This window comes from Vipera ursinii (assembly GCF_947247035.1).
Source record: "Vipera ursinii genome assembly, chromosome: 1".
In the NCBI taxonomy this organism is placed as follows: Eukaryota; Metazoa; Chordata; class Lepidosauria; order Squamata; family Viperidae; genus Vipera; species Vipera ursinii.
Window position 1 is genome coordinate 53464307 of NC_139512.1, and position 27142 is coordinate 53491448.

At 40.9% G+C, this 27142-nt stretch overlaps 1 protein-coding gene across 1 annotated transcript in view; it reads right to left on the bottom strand.

The window, feature by feature from the left end:
• TTC6 (tetratricopeptide repeat domain 6) overlaps positions 1-25452 on the bottom strand; it is a gene marked incomplete at both ends in the record, with an annotated part of 60211 nt that extends 34759 nt beyond the window's left edge. The window contains 5 exons of the mRNA XM_083354622.1: positions 18820-18823; positions 18872-19022; positions 19597-19717; positions 22789-22958; positions 25352-25452. Coding sequence (XP_083210748.1) covers positions 18820-18823; positions 18872-19022; positions 19597-19717; positions 22789-22958; positions 25352-25452 — 547 coding nt within the window. The remainder of the gene's footprint in view (positions 1-18819; positions 18824-18871; positions 19023-19596; positions 19718-22788; positions 22959-25351) is intronic.
• Positions 25453-27142: the final 1690 nt, after the last annotated feature.

The window sequence follows — 27142 nt, forward strand, 5'->3', positions numbered from 1 at the left end:
TAAATATGGAGAAGTCGCTGGGCTGAAAATAAACAAGGGTAAAACTAAAATGATTGTTAAAAATATGATGAATAAACAGAAAGAAAACTTGGCTAGGATTATGGATATACAAATAATTAAGAAGATAAAATATCTAGGAATTATTATTACGGCCAGATGCACTTCAATTAAAGAAGACAATTGTGACAAAATAGTGAAACAAATAAAAGAAGACCTGGAAAGATGGGGAAATTTGAACCTTTCATTGTTAGGGAGAATTGCTGTCATAAAAATGAATGTATTACTTAAAATCCTATTCCTCTTCCAAAATATTCCTATACAACTTGATCAAAAAATTTTTGGGAACCTGAACAAATTGACATTAAATTTTATATGGCAAGGGAAAAAACCAAGGATTAAAATGAAACATCTGCAGGATGTTAAAGAAAATGGAGGTTTTGGACTACCAGACTGGGAAACATATTATCATGCAGCGGCGTTAACTTGGATTAGAAAATGGATAATTTTAAAGAATAAAAGATTATTAACTCTAGAAGGCCATGATCTGCAATTAGGCTGGCACGCATTCCTATGGAATGAGAAGCAAGGGTTATATCAACATTTTCAAAACCATCGGATTAGACAAGCGCTACTTAAAATTTGGAATAAAATTAGAAAACAAAATTACATTAAAGTACCAGTCTGGTTGTCCACCCTTGAAGCGATAGTCTACCCAAATTTGTTTAATTTGGAAAACAGTACTACATATAAGGATATTACGAATGAAATGGGAGAACTGAAATATAGACAGGAACTAGAACAACAAGGTATAAAATTGGAATGGTGGGCTTACCTACAGATACAAATACGATATGGGAAAGATAAGAAAGAGTGGGGGATAAATATTCAAGAAACTGCATTGGATAAAATTTTATTGGGGCCAGATGAGAAACAAATAAGGAAATTGTATAGTTTGTTATTGAGGTACAAAATGTTTGAGGAACAAGTTAAAGAACCAATGCTGATATGGGCTAAAAATTTGGGATATGGCATAGATTTTGATATCTGGCAAACTCTCTGGGATAGAAATAAAAAGATAACACTGGCCTCAGCTTATAAAAAAAAATATATAAAATGTTTTATCAGTGGCATCTCCCCCCAGCACGATTAGCCAAAATGTACAAGAAAATATCCCCTAGCTGTTGGAAGTGTTCCAAAGAATTAGGTACTTATTTTCATGTTTGGTGGTCCTGTAATAAGACACAAAAGTATTGGCAAAGGATTCGGACATGGCTAGGACAGAGTCAAATGTAGACCAGAATTTTTCCTGCTTGGCATAACAAAAGAGAAACATAGCAAAGAAGAGTTATATTTAATAATACATATCACCACAGCAGTGAGAATGACATCTGCCCAGAAATGGAAAAACAGTGAAATACTGGAAGAGAGTGAAGTGATAAGTAAAATTTGAGCGTGTGCAGAAATGGACAAGTTAACTTTGGAAATTAAAAATAAAGACCAGTCAGATTACTACAAAATTTGAAATAAGGTTTACTTATGGTGGGAACAGAAAGGAAGGTCACAACAGAAACACATATGATGCTGATTTCACATATTACTAGAATAAGGTGGTTGATAAGATTGAATATTCTGTAACTATATATAAATGATATGTACATAAAGTGTATATATGTATATAAAACACAAAAATGATGTAATGAGAAGGATTGTCAGACCGTTAACACCTTGTCCAAAGTTTTAAATAATAAAATTTGTTATTAAAAAAAGATTACTGAGAAAGTATCAAAACAAAAATATATGGAATATCAATTATAACACTAACACTATCTTATATTTTACATAGTATTGTTAAACTGTAATTGATGGGTAGGATCCAGAGAGCCACAGTCTTGAAGTATGTGTTGTTTATATAGTTGCCCATGAAATCTCAAAAAAATATAATCAGTTATGTGGATCTACTATGCCATGGCTGGCTGAGGAATTCTGGGAGTTGAAGTCCACAAGTTTTAAAGGTGCCAGGTTTGGAGACCCCTATACTGTACAAAAATAAAAGCAAGAAAAAAAATATATGCTGAATCTGACCAAAATTGCATAGTACTTTGAAAGAGCTGTACCTTTGTCCATTTCTGCCACTTGGTGTATACAGAAACTTGCAAGTTGAAAATGCTTCATTTGTAGTAAATACTGTCCCCTGTAATAAAATATTTCAACAGAGACAAATTCCTTACTATATTTGTGTACATAATATAATATATATATATATATATATATATATATATGTGTGTGTGTGTGTGTGTGTGTGTGTGTGTGTGTGTGTGTGTGTGTGTTTTCTGAGATTCCAAAGTTCAATTATTCTGTTTAATCCTCTATTGATTTCAGTAGAAAGCCTACAGTTTTAAATAACTAATTCCTGGGAGCTCACCACAGTCTTTTGAAGGCCTAACACAAAAGGAGGAAAGGTTCTGTGCTAACCCTATGATCATGGACAATTATAGAGACATATGAAGGCTAGCCTTCTCTCTTTCTCCCAGTGCAGCTGCTCTATAAAAATAAGAGAACATTTTTAGTATTTTTCAAAATTCATTTAAACCACCTTTGTGTCAAGAAATTATCTATTAAATAAAATTACAAAAAAATGCCCAAAACTTTCACTTTTTTCCTGAGTCAGACATTTAATGACACATTAAAAATAGTTCATTTACTTAAGATATTTTTTTTTCTTTTTCAATAGTGGCATATCAATTTAATAAATACATAATGGTCAAATTTAATTTCTTTTTAGCTGACAAATTTATTTACCCAAATTAATTTTTTGTAAAAGTTATTTTTCCCCAATTTATACACCTTAAGAACTATTCAACTATACAATTATTACAGTCAAATATTATGACCATACAGAGTTTTAGATTCCATCCCAAAGAGATGCTTCATGAAATATAAATGCAGCTCTTCTCTATAATTCTTTAAAGAAGCTGGGAACACTACCAGCTCAGACAGTAGCTGCATAATCCCAACAAATGGTATGACTACTTTAAAGAATTGCAAAACGGATACTGCCTTCATGCTCCTATCCACTCCAAAACCTCTCATCTAAAAAGCACTTTAATTTGAACAGCATTCTTGATTCATTACTACTATTTCTATGGCACATAATTACTGCACATTTTTCTAATGAAGGCCTACAATCTACTCATTGACCCTGTAATGTTTGGGCTCCAATCAGAAAACTTCATAAAAATTAGAAAGATGTGAAGGGCAACCTGATTTTTCATCTTTTGCCCTTGCTATCCTACATTGAAGATGTGTTCTTATACTGCAAATGAAAAAAAAATGAACTTAAGACTTAATAATACACATCATAATTTTATGGACATCTAGAAAACAAAATTAAGCAAGATGCTGGAGAAATGCACTTCTGCTGTTGATAATTATCACAATAAGTGCTTACCTTGTTAAGAATAAATGGGGTAAATTGGGATGTAGATGAATAGCTCTATTTATATCTTTAACTGAATTCTTTAAATCGTGAACCTGTGTTGTTGTTTTTTAAAAAAGACATTTTTATTTATCAGTCATGAACGCTGTTATTACATTAAGTACATTCTGTTTAAAAACAATTGTTTCTTTCCCTTTTCAACATTTAGGAGCAAATTAGATCACACACACCCTCCTTTTCTTTGGTGCTGTTCAGGCAGTCTTGATTCCAGGCAATTGCCTAAACTAATCCCTGCAGGGTTTTTGGCAATGTTTTCAAAGTCATTAGCCATTGCCTCCTTCCTAGGGGTGAGAGAGAATGGCTGGTCCAAGATCATTCAACTGCTTTCATGCTTAAAATGAGACTAGATTTCACAGTCTCCCCTTTACTAATCTGGTATCTCCATAATTACACCAAACTGGCTTTCCTCAAACTAGATGAAACTTTAAAATCCTTCTTCCCTAAAACTGTGACTCTTCAGTTTCCCATTCTCTCTTAGTATGTAGTTGATTATATCACTGATCTGATATTGCAGTACATACGTAATTCCCCAGAACGTATTTTCAACAGAAGAGATTAATAAAACAGGATATTATGGCAAAACCTGGATGACTATGAAGGTGATACAATATTTGAATAATGGTGCACAGAGGAGAAAAGAAAAGGTAGACGATCTAGTTTGGATAGGGGCACACTTCGTAGAAAAAAGTTCCTCAGTAAGGGATGGGGAAAAGATTGGCTTGGATTACTGGCAGATACATCATCAGCACCATTGTCTAATAACAAAAATGCTATCTAGGAAATTGACTTCTCCAATTACAATTCCTTCTTAATTCTGTTTTGTTTGAAAATAGTATGTTCATATCAGCCTTTTTGTCAATGGTATTGGAAATGTTTAGTTAAATTATAGGTTCAATGTAACCATTTTCCCATAAAGTTGGGAAAATGAGGCAACTAGTGGAAACTCATAGGGGTTTACCATAAGAAGCAAGAAAATAACTTGGCTGCTAGGATTTTGGTCCCCAGGTTTGCAGTTAGACAAAGATCAAACAGAGAAAGCATAGGCAAACCAGGAGAAAATGTTTAAGAGATCATGGAACATGATTGTTGACGAGTATTTGGACTCTGTTCTAGACAATGAATGCAGCTGCCTACCTTTTTTGAGAAAACTGAAAACCTGTTCCATTTCAGTTATATAATTTTAAAACTAAATGAGTTCACAAACAATTAAGAAAGACAAAAGCCCTGAATCAAACATCTCTCACTCTTCCATGGTAAACAGGCAAACAAATCTAGTAGACAAACTGGGCTGTTTAGGCTTAAACAGTCCTTTTTGCAACTGGATTCTTGATTTTCTTACTAACAGGCCCCAGTATGTGTGAGCTGGAACAAATATTTCTAACACCATTTTCTTAAGCACAGGTTCTCCTCAGGGCTGCGTCCTAAGTCCGCTGCTGTTCAGCCTGTTGACCCATGACTGTTGTGCTAGGTTTGCCACCAACCATATTGTGAAGTTTGTGGATGATACAACAGTAGTGGGCCTTATTCAAGATGACATTGAGGGTGCTTATTGCAAGGAGGCTGAGGGTTTGGTGAATTGGTGTAAGGAGAACAGTCTAGTTTTAAACACTGGAAAACCAAAGAGATCATTGTCGATTTCAGAAAAGGCAGGCACAGCCACACTCCTCTGTGCATTAATGATTCACCTGTGGAGATGATTACCAGCATCAAATTCCTGGGTGTGCAGTTAACAAGTAGGCTGGCTTGGTCGTTCAACAGCAGGCACAGCAGCGCCTGCATTTTCTGCATCACATGAGAAAAGCACATCTTCCTTCTCATGTCCTTACCACTTTCTACAGAGGGATGATCGAGAGCATCCTGTCATACAGCATTACAGTCTTGTTTGGAAGCATCACTGTTTCAGACAGGAAAGCAGTGCAGAGAGTGGTGAGGATGGCTGAAAAGATTATTGGCAGTTCCCTCCCTCCCATCCAGGACATAGCATATAAGTGTTGCTTGAGCAGGGTTTGCAAGATTGTCTGGGATATTACACTTCCTCTTCACAACCTGTTTTCTTTGTTACCTTCTGGGAGGAGGCTTCGTTGTCAATGCTGTGACAATGGATGTCCATGCTCTGACAACTGAGATTCAGCAGCCATTTTACCTTTGCTTTTAATGTGCCTTTTCTGTTCTTTTAGAGTTCAGATGTAGAAGGGGGATGGGGTAAATGCTTGAAGGTTTAGCTAGCCATAACTGTTCTGAACCAGCCCTTCTGGCCTTGTAGTAAGGCAAACCCCTTATCAGAAAGAAGAGACTGGAGAGCGTCCAAGGCTAAAAGGCATCTGCCAAGATTTAATTACGCAGTTAACAAAAACACTAGAGCTTGTCTTCTCAAGCGGAAAAGTTGCTTTCAGCAACCAGCCCCTCCCCAAACACTCCTTTTATAGAGAGCTCAGGGCGTGGTCTCCCTGTGCCTCCTCCCGAGGAGTCCCATAGCCTTTCTTTGTTTGTTCCTGCTCGACTGCCTCCTGCGTCGGGCGTCCTTGAACAGGGCCAGCTGTGGGTCATCATCCTCCGCACTCTCGGGCTCACGCAGCTGAGAAGAGGTCCCCGGCTGAGGACTCTGCAAAGCCTCCAAACCATCATCAGCCGGTTCGTCTCCCTCCTCCCCCTCATCTGAGTCCTCCGATACGTCGGAGCCGGCTGTCGGACCCACAGGCTGGCCCTGAGTCACAACACTATCCCGCACCGCAGGGCCCTTCCCCCGGGTCTGCCGATCCGGATGCGGTCGGGATGGGAACTGTTCGTGAAAAGCAGTCACCAACGCAGGGGCATGAACGGCGGTCGCGTCTTCCCATGTGAAGTCCTCCGGCCCGTACCCTTTCCACTCGATCAGGTACTGGAAGCGACCTTTCAGCCAGCGGGAATCCCTGATGCTGGCGACCTCGTACTCGGGGGTGCTGCCTCCATCACGAGTTCCTGATGGGGGAGGTTCCGCTTGGCGAAGTGGACAGGCCGGTTGTTCGGGGACCAACAAGGACCGATGGAAGACGGGGTGCACGCGCAGGGAACGTGGCAGAGTTAAACGATAGGCGACCGGATTGATGACGGCCTCGACTGGGAACGGTCCAAGGTAACGGTGGTCCAGCTTCCTCGCCGGCCGAGTGGATGGTAGGTTCCTGGTGGACAGCCAGACCCGATCCCCCACCGATAGTGGAGGCGTATCCCTTCTCGACCGATCGGCGAACCTCTTGTAGTCGGCCTTGGCCTTCTCCAGCTGCCGTCGCACCAACCGATGGATCGCCTGTAACTCCGCCATAAATTCGTTCGCTGCCGGCTCCGATGAGTCCACGGGAGAAAGGGGGAAAAACCGGGGGTGATAACCCACGTTGGCCAAGAATGGTGTCATCTGCGTGGAGGTGTGCTGCGAGTTGTTAAAGGCAAACTCGGCTATGGCCAAATAGTCCACCCAATTGTCCTGCTGCAGGTTAACGTAGCAGCGCAGATACTGCTCTAAGATGCCGATGACCTTCTCGGTACCCCCGTCGGTTTGTGGATGATGCGCGGACGAGAGGCAAACCTTAATGTCCAACGCCCGCATCAACTCCTGCCAGAAGCGGGCTGTAAACTGGGCCCCCCTATCGGAGACGACTCTATCGGGAAGGCCGTGCAGCCGGAACACCTGTTGGATGAACATGCGACTAGTGGCGCGAGCTGACGGTAAGCTGCGACAAGGGATGAAGTGCGCCATCTTGGTCAGCATGTCCACCACCACAAACACTGTCGTGAAGCCGGAGGATGGGGGTAGATCGGTCAGAAAGTCCATGGACACAGCCCCCCAGGGTCTCTTGGGTGTTGGCAAGGGCTGCAGTAAACCAGGCGGGGGCCCTGTCGCTGACTTGGCCTGCCTGCAAGGAATGCAGGAGGTGACATAAGACTGGACATCGTGTCGGACTCGGGGCCACCAGAAAGTACGGGAGACCAAGTTCAGAGTCTTGAACAGGCCAAAATGCCCCGCAGCCGGGTTATCATGACACTGGCTGAGGACGAGTCCCCTGAGTGGCCCTCCTGGAACATAGAGCCGGTCACGATAATACAGGAGTCCATCCGCGACCGACCAAGGCGAATCTGGCCCCACCTCTTCCTTCCGCTGAGCCACCCACGCCTCCTGCTGCTGCGCCTCCCGGATCCGAGCCCGTATATCCACCGGCTCCCGCACCGCAGCAAAAGACTCGACGGGGATCACTGTCCTGGGCGGAAGCTTGTCTTCCGCTCGGGTGTATTCGGGCTTTCTGGACAGAGCATCCGCTCTCTGGTTGTGCCCGCTTGGTATGTACCGCACCCGGAAGTCAAACCTCGCAAAGAAGAGGGACCACCGGATCTGGCGTTGATTCAAATTCCGAGCGGTCTGCAGGCTTTCCAGATTCTTGTGGTCCGTCCGGACCTCGATCTGATGCCGCGCCCCCTCCAGATGATGCCTCCAAGCCTCGAACGCCGCCTTGATGGCCAGCAGCTCCTTCTCCCAGATGGTATAGTTGCGCTCCGAGGGGTTCAATTTCCGAGAGTGATACGCGCAAGGGAAAAGGGTACCGCTGGGCGTCGTCGCCTGGAGTAACACGGCCCCAATGGCAATGTCGGAGGCGTCCGCCTCCACGACAAACGGCCGTTGCGGGTCGGGATGTTTCAAGATGGGCTCCTTCATGAAGGCGTCCTTCAAAGCCTGGAACGCCTGTTGTTCGGGGGCGTTCCACTGGAACCGAGTCTTCTTCTGCAGGAGCCGGGTGAGGGGGGCTGTCAAGGCAGCAAAGCCAGGGATGAATGTCCGATAGTAGTTGGCAAATCCAAGGAGTCGCTGAACGTCCTTCACGCGACGCGGGGGTTGCCAACTCTGCAACGACTCGACTTTACTCGGCTCCATGGCGATGCCCTCAGGAGAAATGCGGTGACCCAGGAAATCGATGGTCACCTGGTAGAACTGGCACTTCTCCAACTTGGCAAACAGCCGATGTTCCCGGAGGCGCTGCAGGACCTGACGGAGATGCTGATGATGCGCTTCACGCGACGGGGAGTAAATCAGGATGTCGTCCAGGTAAATCACGACAAACTGGTCCAACAGATCCCGAAAGATATCGTTCATAAAATGCTGAAACACAGCGGGGGCGTTGGTCAAGCCAAACGGCATCACCGTGTACTCGAAATGTCCATAGCGAGTACCAAACGCCGTCTTCCACTCATCACCCGGCCGAACCCTGACGAGGTTGTAAGCTCCACGCAGGTCCAGTTTCGTGAAGATCTTAGCCTCCCGGAGTCGGTCCAAGAGCTCGGGGATGAGGGGCAGCGGGTAGCGGTTACGCACCGTGATGGCGTTGAGTTTCCGGTAGTCACAGCAAAGCCGTAACTCGCCCGACTTCTTTTTGACGAAGAGCACGGGCGCAGACACTGGCGAGGACGAGGGCCGGATGAAACCACGAGCCAAATTCTTTGTCAGGAAGTCCCGCAATGCAGCCAACTCGGGCTCCGACATGGAGTACAAACGCCCCACTGGGAGAGGCGCATCAGGGACTAGGTCAATGGAGCAGTCGTAGGGCCTGTGCGGGGGTAATTGGTCCGCCTCTGACTCGCTGAACACGTCAGCAAAGTCGGACAGTTCGGGAGGCAAGGAAACCCCTGGGGAACCCTCCACCTGGCCGGCACAGATATGGTGGGTGTGGTCCACGCACTGCAAACTTGGGAAGGTGACCAAGTTCTGAGACCAATAGATCTGTGGATCATGCGCCCGGAGCCACGCCAGTCCCAAGACCACGGGGAAGTGCAGATCCGAAGTGACGTAGAACTGAATGGCCTCCACATGGGTACTGATGGCCATACACACGGGTTGCGTGGCGGCCGTAATAGGCCCGGACAGGAGCACTCGACCATCGATGGTCTCCACAAGCATGGGCGGATCCACTGGACACTGGGGAACAGCCCATTTGGCCACAAAGGCCGAATCCATAAAGTTAGTGGTAGCCCCAGAGTCAATTAAGGCATGGACCAGAATCCCCTCTGGCTTGCCAGGGAGGATCAGACGTGCCTCCAGAATCAAATGCCGTGGAGGTTCACAGGCACCGTCGGAACGGCGTCGCTCGGCGTGGTCGTTGTGGGTCGCCCGATCTTTCACACCGTCTAGATCGGGCTCGGGCCGTTTCCCGACAGCAAAGCAGGGGACTTTCTCGGGGCAGGCTTGGTCACTGACGCCCGCTGACGCTTCTTCGGGCAAGAAGCAGCCAAATGTCCAGGGTCCCCACAGTAAAAACACAACCCCCCCGATCGTCGTCTGTCCATTTCCGTCTCCGATAGACGGGACCTGGCGGCACCCAGCTCCATTGGCTCCTCCCTCTGGACTGGGGGCTCACGCACAACAGGAGCGGCAGGGGTCTGTGGGGTGGCACGGCGACTCTTTCGCTGCTGCAGCCGGGCATCGATCCGCAGACAAAGATGGATCAGCCCATTCAGGTCTGAGGGAATGTCCACGCGGGCCAGCTCATCCAACATCTCCTCTGACAAGCCATCCTGGAAGGCATCCACGAGCGCAGCCTCATTCCAGGCGGAATCCTGGCTAAGCAGCCGGAAATCGCTGATGTAGGCCTGTAGGGGGCGCTGACCCTGCCTCAAAGCTTTCAGGCGTCGGGTGGCCGTCTGCGCCTTAATTGGGTCCTCATACATGAGGCGCATATGGTCACAAAACCCCCCAAAGTTATCCAACAAAGGGCTAGGCTGTGCCAACAGAGGCGTGCCCCAACGAGCTGCATCTCCCGACAGAAGGCTCAACACGAAACCCACCTTATCTCGGTCAGTGGGGAAATCAGCTGCTCTCACGCTGATAAAAAGCTGGCATTGTCCCAGGAAGGCAGGAAACAGTTCTGGATTGCCAGCAAATTTATCCGGCATAGCTATCTGACATTTCCTCCTGGGTGGGGGTGCAGCATGTACCTGGGCTTGTAGTTGCCCCACTTGAGCTGCCAGCAAAGTGAGTTGCTGGGTGAGCTGAGCATTCTCGGCAAGAAGCTGCTCCATCGTAGTTGTAAGGGGTGGGAGGCTGAAAGCAAACTGTTCTGAACCAGCCCTTCTGGCCTTGTAGGAAGGCAAACCCCTTATCAGAAAGAAGAGACTGGAGAGCGTCCAAGGCTAAAAGGCATCTGCCAAGATTTAATTACGCAGTTAACAAAAACACTAGAGCTTGTCTTCTCAAGCAGAAAAGTTGCTTTCAGCAACCAGCCCCTCCCCAAACACTCCTTTTATAGAGAGCTCAGGGCGTGGTCTCCCTGTGCCTCCTCCCGAGGAGTCCCATAGCCTTTCTTTGTTTGTTCCTGCTCGACTGCCTCCTGCGTCGGGCGTCCTTGAACAGGGCCAGCTGTGGGTCATCATCCTCCGCACTCTCAGGCTCACGCAGCTGAGAAGAGGTCCCCGGCTGAGGACTCTGCAAAGCCTCCAAACCATCATCAGCCGGTTCGTCTCCCTCCTCCCCCTCATCTGAGTCCTCCGATACGTCGGAGCCGGCTGTCGGACCCACAGGCTGGCCCTGAGTCACAACACTAACAATGCAGAAGTGTGGGAACTCAAGGACATTGTCTGATAAGCTTTTGGCAGGCTGAGGAGCCAGAGAGAAGACCCACGTTTTGCTCTAATTGTGGAATGTGATTTATGACAGCTTTTGAGGGGTGGGAATTGCAACTTGTTACTTTGTATCTGGGGGGAGGGAATCTGTCTTGGGTTCAACTATATCAGGGCTTTTCAACTAGTGGTACGGGTACCACTTGTGGTACATTGGCACCTGGCAGGTGGTACACGACCATCCTACAAAAGCGGTAGTGGGGGAGGGGAATGAGCTGAACTGGTGGCAGCACTGTACAAGCCTGAGCGAGAGATGGCTGGAGCTGTAGGGCTGTCAGGGCTCAGCGGAAGCACCAGGATCAGCACCAAGCTCCAACTGTTCCTGGTACTTCTGCTGAGCCCAGAGGAAGTGCCAATCAGCTGGAATGTTGCAGCATCTCCAGGGTCTTATGATTTACATTCAGATGCTTGGCAACTGATTCATATTTATGATGGTCACACTGTTCCAGGGTCATGTGAAGTGACCAAAACCTGCTGCAACCACCCAGCAAGGGGGTGGGGATAAAAACCAAACACCTCCCCCACCCCCACCCCTGCTGCCAATCCTCAACAGAAAGGCTCACAACAATGAAAACCTCAGACAGAAGGAAAAGCGCCACTGGGCAGGCAGGCAGGTGTCTTGCTCAGCTGTGGCTTGGGGGGCACTTTTCTCAGTGCCATTGTAACTTCGAACAGTCACTAGGTGAACTGTTGTAAGTCGAGGACTATCTGTGCTTCATCACTTTTTTCCTTTTTGAGGGGGGTCAAGTTTTTGACACCTTGCTAGGTGACTGGTGGTACTCGGATTGGTTCAAAATTGGGAAAGGAGTCCGGCAAGGCTGTATACGGTCGCCCTGCCTATTTAACTTATATGCAGAGCACATCATGAAAAAGGCAGGGTTAGATGAATCAAAAGTTGGAATTAAGATTGCCGGAAGAAATATCAACAACCTAAGATACGCAGATGATACCACTCTAATGGCAGAAAGTGAAGAAGAACTAAAGAGCCTCTTGTTGCAGGTGAAGGAGAGTGCAAAACTTGGGTTGAAACTTAACATTAAGAAAACCAAGATCGGACTTCCGGTGGTGGCGCGGTGCCGGAGACAGCCTTTTCGGGCTGCCCGCGGCTCAGCTGTGTAATTTTCACCCGAAACAGCGCCGATCAGCTGTTCGGGTGAATTTGAAGCCCCCTCCTCGGGAGAAGAGGAGGGGGTGAGGCCCCAGGTAGGGGTCGAGTTCTCTGGGGCCGCCTGAGCTTAAAGCTTGGGCGGCTGAAGGATCGAACTCCCCCGTAGCCTGGGCCGCTCCCAGCTGGTCAGCGTCTCTGCTCCGGATTTCTTGGAGCAGAGCCAGGCGTTTGCGACCACCCCTGCCTGAAGGAAAGACTATGGAATAAAAGGAGCAGGCAGAGCGGTACAAGAGGAAAAGGTGAAGAGGACTATTATATTTTACTCTCGAGCTTAATGGACTTTTTAAACTTAAAGTGAAAGTGCGTCACAAGTGAAAGTAAAAGATGGCTGCTAAACCTCCTTCAAAAACTCTTCGGAGTGCTGGAACTTCTCCGGTGCAACAGACATCGTTGCAAGCCTTGCTTCCTCCTGCTGCATTGACATCGAAGGATTTACAAGATGCCCTTGAAAAGCATGCCCAGGTAATTTTAGTAACATTGAGTGATAAACTGGCAAAAATGGAGGAGAGAATAGAAGAGAGGATGGAAGAGAAATTTAGTGCGATGAGGGTAGACATTTTGTCTACAGTGGAAAGTGTGGCTGAATGTGTACAAGGTTTGGAAGAAAAAGTGGAAGATTTGACTCAAAAAAATGCTGTACTAGAAGTTAAGGTATTGGAGATTGAAGACAAAGCGGACAGAGAGTTAAGCCTTGTCCAGTTTCACCAGATGCAGTATGCTATCAGAATTAGGGGCTTAAAAGAAAATATTAAAGAAGATTTAAAGCAGCTGATTTCTGAAGCCCTGGAAGCAGTATTGGGTCAGCCAGCATCTGAAATAAAGGGATGTATGGACAAAGTTTTTCGTGTAAATTCATGGATTGCCAGACAGAGGAAGCTACCTAGAGATGTGGTGGTTTACTTTACAAAGAGAGAAATTAGAGATGAAGTTATTCAAGCTGCCTATGATACTAAAGTAGTGGTTGCTGACCAAGAAGTTTTGGTTTTAAAGGAAATTCCTCCAAAGATTTTAAGGAGAAGAAAGGACTTTGCATTTCTGGTGCAGGAACTTAAACAACGTGACATAAGGTTCAGATGGGAGATTCCAGTTGGGCTGGTGGTAATGCATGAAGGTAAAAGATACCGTCTGGTTACTGTGGCACAGGCGCGTGAATTCTACAATAATGTTTTAAAAGCAACCCCACTATCACTTCTGGAAGCTGCAAAGGGATCTGGAGAAGGAAAACTTCAAGAGGCTGAAGATGGACAGACAGAGGAGAATGGTGCAGGAGGGGATCAAACTATAACTTCGTTGGCTGATGCTGGAGAGCAGAGGGTGACGCGTGCTGCTTTAAAAAGAGCAAAACAAATAAAAGAACAAGACCAGCAGAAGTTTTTGGAATTTTCAAAGCGCACTTACAGCGAGGCAGTGGGAGGAGCGCGGCCTAAAGGAGGCAGGGCCATTGATGAGGTGCTCCAAAAGCTTCGGGGCGATAAGAATGGCGACTAAATTTTTGACTTGGAATGTTAATGGATTAAATTCGCCTCAGTTTTTTTATATTTAAAACAATTTAAGACTGATGTTATATGCTTGCAAGAAACGCATATTAGGGCTATGGACCAAAAGTTTTTACTGAACTCAAGACTGGGTACGCAATTTGTTGCCTCTGCAATGAATAAGAAAAATGGAGTGGTTGTTTATATTAAAAGTGCCATAACAGCGGACTTCATTGAAGCAGATAAGCATGGAAGATACGTAATGATAGACTTGTTGCTAGAAGGCAAAAAAACGCTTTTAGTTGGACTGTATGCTCCTAATCAACAACAACAACAGGCTGACTTTTTTAGCTTACTTCACACAAAGCTTACTCAGTTGGATTACAAATCGTTTATTTTTATGGGGGATTGGAATGGCGTATTGGACGTACAGATGGATAAGGCTGGTTTTTTTAAGCGTATTCCGTGTCATGCCAGACTGCCTAAGTCTTTTTTTGAAATGAAGGATGATTTGGAATTGCGAGATATTTGGCGTGACACACACCCGCATGAAAAGGATTATACCTTTTTTTCTGATAGACATCAATCTTTTTCTAGGATTGACTTTATTTGCTGACTAATGATTTTTTTTCTAGGATTAAGAAGGTAAAGATCTGTGCAAGAGCTATTTCTGACCATAGCCCAGTATGGTTAGAGATTAATAAGGATAACAGAGATAGGCGCTCGTGGCGCGTAAATGAGAATTTGTTTAGAAATCAGGAAAATGTGGAAGAGTGTAAACAGCGAATGAAGGATTTTTTTGAAATTAATATGAATAAGGATACTTCTATGGATATGGTCTGGGATGCTAGCAAGGCCTATATGAGAGGAGTGTTGATATATATGAACAACAAATATAGACGTACTTTGGAAGCTAGAAGGAAAGAATTGGAGAATGAAATTAAGGAAAAAGAGAATACTTTGATTTTGAATCCATTGGATGTGAAGACTAAGGAGGCTATTAAGCTATTAAGAGGACAATTTGATAAATTAATGGCTGATCAAGTGGCAACCAATTTGAGGTTTGCCAGGCATAATACTTTTTGCAATGCTAATAAGCCAGGTAGATGGCTAGCTTATAGACTAAGGAAAAAGCAGAGGGCTTCTAACATAGACAAAATTGAACACAAGGGAAAAATGGTGTTTCAACAGGATTTTATTAAGGAAGCCTTTGTGGATTTTTATTCTAAATTATATGCTAAGGAGAAGATTAAGGAAAAAGACATTGATGAATATTTGGAGAATGCTAGCATCCCGGTGCTTACACAAGTACAAAAAGAGGAGATTAATCAACTGATTACAGAAGAAGAAATACTTACAGTAATTAAGGAATTGAAGGTAGACAAAGCGCCAGGTACAGATGGTTTGACGGCGGCCTACTACAAAAATTTACAATTAGAGATGGTTAAACCGTTAAAGGAACTGTTCCAGACAATCCAGCGAGGGGGAAAGGTGCCTCCATCTTGGAGAACTGCCTTTATCTCTTTGATTCCGAAGGAAGACCAAGATGCTACTCAAGTAAAAAACTATAGACCGATATCACTATTAAATACAGACTATAAGATATTTGCTAAGGTGTTGGCTAATAGATTGATGAGGGTTCTGCAACGGGTGATTCATGGGGATCAAACTGGGTTTATTAGTGGTAGGCAAATGAAAAATAACGTGAGGCATATAGTAGATGTGTTGGAATTTTTGGAAAGGAACAACCAGATCCCTGCGGCGCTAATTTTTTTAGACACTGAAAAAGCTTTTGATCAATTGAATTGGCAATTTTTGATGAAAGTTTTAGACAAAATGAATTTTGGGGATAAATTTTTGCAACCAATCAGGGCATTATATCAAAAACAAACAGCCCGAATAATAGTTAACAATAGTTTGACAGAAGTATGTAATATTGAGAAGGGCACAAGGCAAGGGTGTCCGTTATCGCCCTTGTTATTTGTGTTAACGTTGGAGATATTATTGGTAAAAATACGAAATTCGGAAAGAATTAAGGGTATACAGATCAGAGATCAGGATTATAGATTGAGAGCGTTCGCAGACGATCTGATTGTTACAGTGACCCAGCTGGAGAGCTCTGTTGTGGACCTGATGGAGATAATAATGCAATATGGGAAGGTTTCTGGATTTAAAGTTAATGTACAGAAAACTAAAATTTTGGCTAAAAACATGACAGCATCGCAAAAGGCCCTTATAGAAGGGTTAACTGGATTTGAGATTGTCAAAAGGGTTAAATATTTGGGGGTGTTTTTGTCGCCCTCTAATAAAAAATTATATAAAAATAACTATGAAAAATTATGGGGAAAAATCCAAAAAGAAATGGAGAGTTGGGGAAAACTGCAATTGTCTTTGTTGGGGCGAATTGCAGCAGTAAAAATGAATGTCCTGCCTAAATTTTTATTTTTATTTCAAATGATACCGGTTCTTAAGAAAGATTCTAATTTGGAGGAATGGCAGAGAGGTATCAACAAATTTGTTTGGGCAGGGAAAAGGCCACGAGTTAAATTTAAGATTATGCAGGATACTCGTGAAAGAGGTGGTCTTAAAATGCCTAATCTTAAATTATATTATGAAGCTGCTGCGTTAGCAGGTATAAGTGATTGGATTAATTTGACACAAGAGAGATTATTAAATCTTGAGGGCCACGACTTGCTGTTTGGCTGGCATGCATATTTGTTGTATGATAAGAAGGTAGATAATGTGTTTAGAGTGCATATTTTAAGACAGGCATTGCTGAGAGTTTGGAAGAAGTACAGACATAAGTTAGATTGTAAGATACCATTGTGGGCAATTCCAAAACACGCAATAGAAAATATACATGCTGGTTTCAAACATGATGTGACTACGTACAAGGAGATCCTAAGCTTGGAAAGAAATGATTGGTGTTTAAAGCCATATAGTCTCTTGCGAGACGAGAAGATTGTTCAAAATTGGTTTCAATATACTCTGCTACGGGCCAGGTGGAAAGAAGATCAGAAAAATGGTTTTACAATGACTGATGAAAATCTGATAAAGCAAATTAGAAATCAGGGACCAGCACATATTAAACGGATATATCTTGCGTTGATAGAGATTGATTCAGAAACAGAACTTGTTAAGGATTGTATGATAAAATGGGCCCAAAACATCCAGGAAGTTATCACAATGGACACGTGGGAAAAGATTTGGGTGAGGAACGTAAAATTTACACAAGCTCAAAACTTAAGAGAGAACTTTTATAAAATGTTTTATAGATGGCATTTAGATCCTAAAAAGCTTGCAAGTATGTATCCGAACTATCAGCCAAAATGCTGGAGATGTGGTGATGAAGATGCAACATATTTTCATGTATGGTGGACTTGTAAAAAGATCAAGGTTTTTTGGATAAAAATTTGGTGGAATATGCAGAAGATTTTTAAGCAAAGGATAAAGTTTTGTCCGCAACTCTTCTTGTTGGGAATAATCACGGATGCTACGGTTGTGGACACTAAGTTGATGTTAAATTTAATTACGGCAGCAAGACTTTTGATAGGTCAGTATTGGAAGAAAGAGGAACTGCCGACCATAGAAGAGTGGACTTTAAAGGTCTCCGACCTGGCAAAGATGGCGAAGATTTCGGCTTATTTGAAAGATCACTCGCAAGAACGTTATATTATGGAATGGAGAAAATGGATTGAGTTTATCCAGAACAAGTATAGGGTTAAGAAGTTTCATGTAGCATTTGAATAAGTCTTCTTTCTTTTTTTCTTTTTCTATTTTAGTTTCTCTATATATATTTAATATTACTAAGGTTTGTCCTATCCTATATAAGCTAGAGAGTGATGGATTTTAGAGTTTATGGTTGTTAGTATATGGTTGTTTATGATTGTTTTTTTTATATATACCTTGTATTTAGCTCTGGGAAGTCGGGGGGGAGGGGGGGAGGGGGGAGAGGTAGGGGGGAGGGAGAAGGGAGGGGGAGGGGGGACTGTTAAAGATAAACTGTATGTTAAAACTTTTCAATTAAAAAAAAAGAAAGAAAACCAAGATCATGGCATCTGGCCCTCTCAATTCCTGGCAAATAGATGGGGAAGAAATGGAGGTAGTGACAGATTTTATTTTCCTGGACCATAAGAAAGGCTGAGCGCCAAAGAATTGAAGCCTTTGAACTCTGGTGCTGGAGAAGACTCCTGCGAGTCCCTTGGACTGCAAGGCGATCAAACCAGTCAGTCCTAGAGGAGATCAACCCTGACTGCTCTTTAGAAGGCCAGATCCTGAAGCTAAAACTCAAATACTTTGGCCACCTAATGAGAAGGAAGGACTCACTGGAGAAGAGCCTAATGCTGGGAAAGATTGAGGGCAATAGAAGAAGGGGACGACAGAGAATGAGGTGGCTGGATGGAGTCACTGAAGCAGTAGGCGTGAGCTTAAATGGACTCCAGAAGATGGTAGAGGACAGGAAGGCCTGGAGGAACGTTGTCCATAGGGTCGTGATGGGTCGGACACGACTTCGCAGCTAACAAAAAGTGGTACAATGGGTGAAAAGGTTGAAAAACCCTGAACTATATAAGTGCCAATACTTTGTTTCCTGAATAAAATGTTCTTTGAGGAAGAAATTCTTGCCTTGAAGTTCTTTTAATTGGTTTCATCTTTTGGAATCATGACATTCGTGGTATCTGAAGCAGAATATCCAGATTCAGCCACAGCTTTGTTCCATACAGTATTAACCATATGAACTCTAAAACTTCCTCCTTCCGTTATGTATTCAAGATGGACAGTGATTAATATTTATATGATACTTATATGCAAGGGTGTAGGTCTATGCATATGTTGTATATAGTATGTTTAAATGTCTGTTATGTACGTGTACACTTTGAGAGCAAGCAATTAAATTTCATTTTTAATGTGTGCCATTGTGCCCACAGTAAAAAAATGACAATAAAGGTTATCTATCTATCATCTGTCTATCTATCTATCTATCTATCTATCTATCTATCTATCTATCTATCTATCTACCTACCTACCTATCTACCTACCTACCTACCTACCTGCCTGTTTGGGAATTAATATTTATAATTATTAAATATATATAATAGATACCTTTTGGTAAGCTTGAGCCCTGCACAAGTAAGGTCTTACATCTAATGGATCAACCCGAATGGCTTCAGTGAACCGTAGAATAGCATCAAAATACTGATCTGAATGCAACATTGTAATCAATCCAATATTTATATAAGGTGTTGTAAGATTCCTAAAACAGAAACAAAATTGTATAAATATTACATTTTGTAGCAAGTTATTTCATAGAATTTATTGACTTCAAGCAAAGATATGTAAGTTTTACAAAAAGTGTTTCTGTCACAAAATCAATGCTATCTCCTTTCATTTTCACCCTTATTCCTAAAGAACAAGAAAAACATCATGTCTACTATTGTAGAAAAATAAGTTCATAGTCAAAGAGAATGGGTAACAACATTTGTAGTAGAAAATGGCAGAATTTTCTGTTGTATTAAGAGTGCTTTGGGGTTAGGCATATACATACTTAATAAAATAGAAAAGAATACAAGACTCATTTTATGTAGTTACCATTACTATATTTCTGTAAATTTCAGGAGTAACAAGTGATACTATATTAGAGGGTGCTACCTGATTATGCATTTTTAAATTTGTAGGAAAAAAACCTAATGTTTCTGATGGGTGTTTATGAAAGAGATTCAGTGCCTTAAATTATCGTGGGATATGTTGTTTTTGCAACTGGTTTGTATGACTAACTGCTACATTAAATAGTGAGTAGTTAAGAAAAGAGAAGAAGCCAGTAAAAATACCTGTCCAAAGCAATCGCATTTTCAAAATCACAGATGGCCAGGGGCCACTGTTTCAATTCTGCATACAAGATCCCGCGATGAAGGTAAGCACCAATATTGTCATATTTGTGATTGAGAAGGACTGTAAGACAAGAATATCCTAAATGTTCACCTGTTAAATGTGCCTTTAAATCCAGCTTTAATAAATCCTGTTTTAATAAATTAATCTGGAGGAGGCATTCCTTTTCCCAGATCAATTGAAGAAAGCATCATCAAGGCAATGTTACATAATGTATGTGAAATCATTAAACAAATGTTATTTGCACTGTGCATTGCAGAAATAACACAAATACTGCCAATTGCATCACAATGTTGTTGTGTAAAGGAAGTAAAACATAGTAGAATTTAGTCTGTTCCATGAAAAATCTACTGCACCAAAGTCTGGTAAACTGAAGTTTCACTTATATGTTTTAATAATATTCTTCAAATTAATTTGCTCTCCTCCTCCCCAAGATGGCTGCTGTATAGTAAGATTTTTGAATAACTTTCACATTCCCTGTAAGGAAACATGGTGTGTTTTGGGATGGTGAAGTGCTTTCATTTGATTTACATTAATACTGGACTTTCACCACAGGGTTTTTGTATTTGCAGGGGTTTTTTATTTTTTCTTTTAATCTTGGATTGAAATATTCAGAAAATATCTTTCCTGTTTCCTCCTGCTTCAGTGCTCTGTTCCCTGATCAAGTTGCACAGAGCAACAATATAACAATATTATAAACAATATAATATAATAATATAATATAATATAATATAATATAATATAATATAATATAATATAATAAATATAATATAATAATATAATATAATATAATATAATATAATATAATATAATATAATATAATATAATATAATATAATATAATATAATAATATAATATAATATAATTAATATAATATAATATAATATAATATAATATAATATAATATAATATAATATAATATAATATAATATAATATAATATAATATAATATAATATAATATTATAACAATATTATAAACAAGCAAGAGTGACTAAAATCTGAGAAAAGATTTTCTGGTAACATGCAACTTTTATCTGAAGGTTTTTTTTGAACAGTCTGATGAGATGATAATGGCCATGGAAAATATGCAAAGGTATGTAGCTTTAGATAAGCTAGGTTCACAAAATGACTCTGATGTGAAAGTTGCAGACCAAAGAAATATAGACCCCACAGATGAAGAACTAACCCAACCAATCACATATGCCTCTTTGAAGCTAAAGCCTATATTATTTCACAATACTAGTAACTTAACTAAAGGGAGAAATGAAAAAAATGTTTTTTCCTAGGAGGACTGAGGGAGATTAGAGAATGAATTTATTACACTTAACTGGAAACCACTTCTATCTGGACTGTGTTGGGAAAATAGACCTACTTTGGAGACTGAATTTATTATATTTAATTAGACAAAATTTGATAAGAGATACCATTAAGGAACAAACTTAATAGTTGATCCAGGATCAATTACTCTTGATGTTTGGGATGATAGATAAGATGCCATGGCAAATTTTGTACAAGTTGATTACAATAACAATTGGTAACAGAGGGTTTTGAAATTTTTACCTTGTCTTTTTTTATTATTGTTGTTCTTCCTGTTAACTAATTTCTCATTAATATAGTATATAGATGTCAGGTCAATAATTTGCAAATAGATTTAAAATGGGGGGGGGCTGTTTTGCAAGGAGTGGGAACCAGTATTTTGGTAATGTATTAATCAGTATTCATTTGGGGGGGATAATGTATACATGTGTTGGGCTGGGTTATTTTTCTTTTTAATACACTTTTTTAAAAAATCTTCACTGTGTTTTTAGTTTTTGTTTTTTTTAATTTTGGGGGAATTTTGTATTTTAACTTCCTTCTGAATAAAATAAAAATAGATTTAAAAAGTTAATTTGCTCTTCACTGATCTAGTAGAAGTTTCAAGATTTTAATAATCTTGAATTTGAGTTTCAAAAAAATAATAATTCGAAAGGTGAAAAATAATATTTTACTATATACAAGAACCTTAAATCATATTCATATTGACTGAAGTCCCAATTATAAAATAGCTCACCAATATTTGAAGCAGAATCTAGTAATATCTAAAAGTGTCCTTTCATCTTTTTGCATACAGGTGTGGACTATTAGAAATCACCTGAGACTATTAGATCACCTGAGTGATCTGCACTATGGCAGCAAAATGGTTTTTGGCCTTGTATAAATCAAAAAAAATTTTATATGTTCATATAAAATTGTTTTGTTTGGGGAGAATTGTATTATCAACTTTTATGTATGTGGCTTCAAGCAAGGGTTGACTCCTGGCCATTGTCTGGACAAATTCTTATGGTTTTCTTAGCAAGATTTCAAAAGTGGTTTCCAGTTGCCTGCTTTGGTAGTTTGCCATTGCCTCTAGGGCTGAGAGACTAGACCAGGGGTCAGCAACCTGAAACAGTGAAAGAGCCACTCGGAACAGGTTCCCTCACAAAAGGAAAAACTGGGAGCCGCAAAAAATGTGTGCACATGCGCATACATGCGCGCATGCGCAGAACAGGGTTTGAAGAGTGGAGCCAAGGTGAGATATGCACCTACCCTGCATATTTGAATTGATTGGTTGAACTTTTTTAGTCCCACTTTTTTTTTTGGACTGCACATGGCAGAGGACTGGGAGCCGCAGGAGATGGCTGAAAGAGCTGCATGCGGCTCCGGAGCCGCGGGTTGCAGACCTGTGGACTAGCCCAAGTCACACAGCTGGCTTTGTGCCTCAGGCTGGACGAGATCCCACCAAATTGGCCCTCATATGAACTGTTAAAATATCATATTGACTGGCTCTCATATCAACTGTGAGAAGTGTATAACAACTCAGTATATATTTCAGACAAACTGCATAGATAATATACATGTTAGTGTTACTTTATTTAAATAAATAATATATGGGATCTTGTGAACAAACAAGCAACTATTAGGAATAATTAGATAGACAAGATATAGATAATTAAGAGTTCTGTAATTTCAGTTCAAAATTGCATATACAAGCAAAAATATATTTTTAAAAATGAATGAAACATTTTTCTCACAATTATTAGAAAACAAATTCACTGAAACAAATATTTTTTCATAAATGCAATTCATATTTTCATGAAAATCAAAGTAGTAATACCAGAAACACTTAGGTCCTGTAGGGATTGTTTTGGATCAATTTTCCTCAAAATGCAACCTCTGTAATAGAATGCAATCCAGTTACGGGGATTCAAATGAATTGCAGCAGATAAATCTTCAGCTGCATTTTTATATTGCTCTTCCTTAATATATATTCTGGCTCTGTAGGTTCTGGAAAGAAAGTTCACAAGTAAATTTCTGTCATACTTACAGTATTTATCTCTCTGGTGCTTAGATGCATGAATAGCCTTACTACCTAAATGTATTGTTTATAATTTCCAGTTGCATCATTATTTCCAAGCCAATATACTTAAAACTTTAAAAAGTCAGCAGGATTTTAACAAATATCTGATCTAATGAAACAACTACGTATTTCTTTAAGAATTAAATTTTTAAATATAAATTTATATTTAAAAAATGTATAGTTTTTATTTTTAATTTGTTACATTTGTTAAATTTATTTGCCGCCTATCTCATTGTGGGGTTATTCTACGCAGCTTATAACAATAAAAAGGAAGAAATGAAAAGAGTATAAACAGAGATAAAATAATAGAACAATAAAATAAACAATGAAAAAGAACATGAGAAAAGTTTAATATGATAACAAAAAAGATGGATGGATGGGACTTCCGATTTGCCATCATGACCGCCGTGGATGCTGGAAGGTGAGCTCCATCTCCCACGTTTGATTTTGCACTGCTGGAGGACCCTGGAAAGGGTCAAAAGTCACCCTGAAGGGGCAATAAGCAAGGAGGGGATCCCTACTTGATACCAGGAGGGCAGTAGCCTTTCCGCTTGATCTGGGGCAGCCCTCCAAACCAGCGGACAAAGTACAGGCCATAGAAATACGGCCCGTCAATAGGCTGCAGACAGCCAAAGTCAAACTTACCACCAGGCACTTCTAAAGCAACACAGATGAGAGTGGGTGAAATCTGAACCTCTCTTCAATCCTAACTTTCTTTTCTATCTGTATAAGATGGCCAAAGTATTTTCTCCCTTGTGGAGAGAGGGAAGGGAAATTCTATCCCACCCTCTAAGAGCAGCGGTGACTGACTATTCAGGGGAGTTTAAAACGCTGAAAGAATAACCTTATTTTAACTGGATTTATATCTTTTTAAAATTTGGGAACCAAAAGATTTCTTATCCCTACTGAAGATTTGGGTTTTTACTTACAAAAAAGAAGTAAAATTGGAAAAAGAATTATAAAAATTTTGGACTTAAAGAACCTTAAATGGCATTGGTGACATCTTGTGGCTAAATCTGATACTACAACCTGTTATTGTCTAAAAGAAACTTGGCCTAGACTACAGATAAGACTCCTTCAACCTTGGCAGATATCAGCTGTGAAAAGCTCAGCTGTTTTCCTTCTAAAAAGCTAGAAGAAAAATTTTCCCAAAAAACCTCTTATATAATTAAAGTATAAAAGAAACAATAGCTATCCCAGTCACTTCCATGAAGGCAAATATACTTGTGTGATCAATGACTGCTGATATACTTTATACTGATATTTTATATTTCCAAGTCACCATATGTTTAACTATACAATAATAAGTAATTGTTAGTTCAAACTTTCATTCAAGACATTCTAGCATGTGCCTCATGTCATTCCCATACTCACATGCTCCACAAAATCCTCCCTATTTCATCCACACTTCATCCAAAAACACAGGAAGAGCTTTACCATTCAATTTTGGTCTGCCCTTTACAGTTCATTGCATTTCTCCTAACAGGCTAGAACCATGCCTATTTTATATTCTCATCTGGGAATTGTTAACTTATTTCAAATATTCCATCAAATGCATTATTTCTGTTTCCCAGCAAATTACTTAGTAGTGCCATGTTTATGAGTTGCTAAATTAAGATTCAATTGTTTTCAGGTTTCCATTTTGGTGAGAATAGTTTCATTTTCCTTAAATCCCACCAAAGACTAGTTAGATTATTTTTATCCCACTTAGGAGCATTCCTAACTGCTTCTTTTAATGACCAGGAGGAATATGTAATAGATCATCATTTTAAGGGTTCATTTTGTGGGTAACACAGCTCCTACTCCATTAAATAAAGTAGTACAGGACAAGATTAATTTATTTTGGCAGTCAAAACAGATGAAAATTCAGAGGATTAAAATAGAATCTTAGATGATGAGAAGCTTTTTCTGAACATTTTCCTCATCTTATTTACTTAGTTATTTTTCATTAAGAGAGGGTGCAAACTTAGGAAGGGACTTATTAGTAATCCAACATCTTCAATGAAGTCCAGAATCCTAATATGTTTTGAGGTTTTCACAGATGTTTATAGTTTAAAAAAATAGCTAAATGTATTTGCCACAAGATAAACTTCATATTTGTTTGATATCATTCGTACAGGATATACTGTAAGCCTAACCCTAACCTGCTAGTCAAATAAAAATATCTTTAAACCTATTTTACAAGTCCCTAAACTTGCAGAGATGAAGAGGAGGGAGTTAATTTGCAAACAATTAAATAGGACATTGTATTAGATACCTGTAGAGGTGTAGTTTAGAAATAAACTACAAATATTTCAAATAAAATATAATTTGTGCTTACCTTGCCTCTGCATGTTTTGGATCTTTTTTAATCACAATTGTAAAATCATTCATAGCTACAGCCCAATTTGATTTGTTAAAATAATATATTCCATGTTTCATATGTGCATCAACATTTTGGGGATCATAATAAAGGCACTAAATTGATTAAAAAATACAAACAACACTTGATAAAGTTTACTCTTATTTTAATATTCATCTGAATTCTAAATAATGCAAATAACATTCATTTTTAAAAGGTAATAAATAACTGCTTTTAATGAATCAGCTTCTAAGTTTTTGATTTGTTTTCTGCCTGAAGCAGCAGAGATGTTGATGTTGTACATATTTTCTTGCCAGTAAATCCCTTTGTGTATTGTGACTTTTTACTTCTGAATATAAACATATAAAATTGCATTACAACAATATTACAATGCTGACATTACAGTGCTTTTGAATAATTTACTTTGTTCTGAATGTAATAAGACTGGATAAGCTCCAGCATCAGCAGACATCTGTGCAATTGCCTGCATTGCTGAACTACCCCCTTGTTGTCTCCAGCTGTTCTGTACCAGCCTGCTACCGGCCCTGCAGAAAAGGCAGGGACAACCCCTTTACAAGAAGGCAAGAGGCTGGAACTAAGCCTGCCAAATTTATTAACATAAAACAGCAAACAGAACAAAGAGAGCAAACACGAACCATGAAACAGGAGCTATTCAAACGGTTGCCTTCAGCAAACCAGCCCTCCCACACATTCCCCTTTTAAACAGTTCAGGGCATGGCTTCTCTCTGCCTCCTTCCGAGGTGCCCCATTGCCTTCCTCTGTTTACTCCTGATTGACTGCCTCCTGCGTCGGGCATCCTTGAACAGGGCCAGCTGTGGGTCATCTTCATCCACGCTGTCAGGCTCACACAGCTGGGTCTGCGTCGTGACCAGATGGGAGGGGCCTGGCTGAGGGCTCTGCGGAGCCTCAATATTATTCTCAGCAAGCTCTCCAACACCCCCCTCCTCCTCCTCTGAATCGTCCGACCCAACTGCCGAACCCACAGGCTGACCCTGAATCACAACACCAGCAGGTGATGATAGCCCATTGCTCATTTGATTATTCAGCAGCTTAGGAGCACTATTGCAAGGAGGAAACTCCAAAGCCAATTGATCAAGGAGCTACTCAGGAGAACAGGGAAGAGACTGCTGAGTCTCTGAAAGTTACTGGAAGAAAAGTGGAAGCTGCATTGCTTCCCTCACCATCAGGAATTCCCTCAGCTAGCTTTTCACTATCCTACAGGAATAGAATACCCAGCCATCTAAAGCAGATATGCTAATATGAAGGGAGGAAGTTTCATTGCTTCTTCTTTTGTTGCAAGAAAATTGATAAAAGTGGATGGAGATCTGGGTTTTATTCACAGAAGGTGTGGGTGAATGGCTTCATCTGCCTGTGCAGCTCCTCCCACAACACATATGGCTTCTCCATTTTGGCTAATCTTTTGTAAAAGAAATGATGACATGGTATAATATCTCATATGTTGCTCATCTGAGATGGCATTTACTTACATTTAAGAACTGCTAAAGACCAGATGATTTTTACTATGTCCTGATATATAAAACCATAGAAGTCAAAAAGGGTATATTTACTTGTTCACATTACTGTACCTGGATGGAAATCTCGGGGTTAGGATATACAGTATCAAGGTTTCCCAAAGTGGTTCATGCTGACCCCCAAAAGATTGATAAAACTATTGTTGTTGTTGTTTGTTATAATACTAGAGTAGCATTTATTACATTATTTTCATATAATTAATGTTTGGAGATTGAA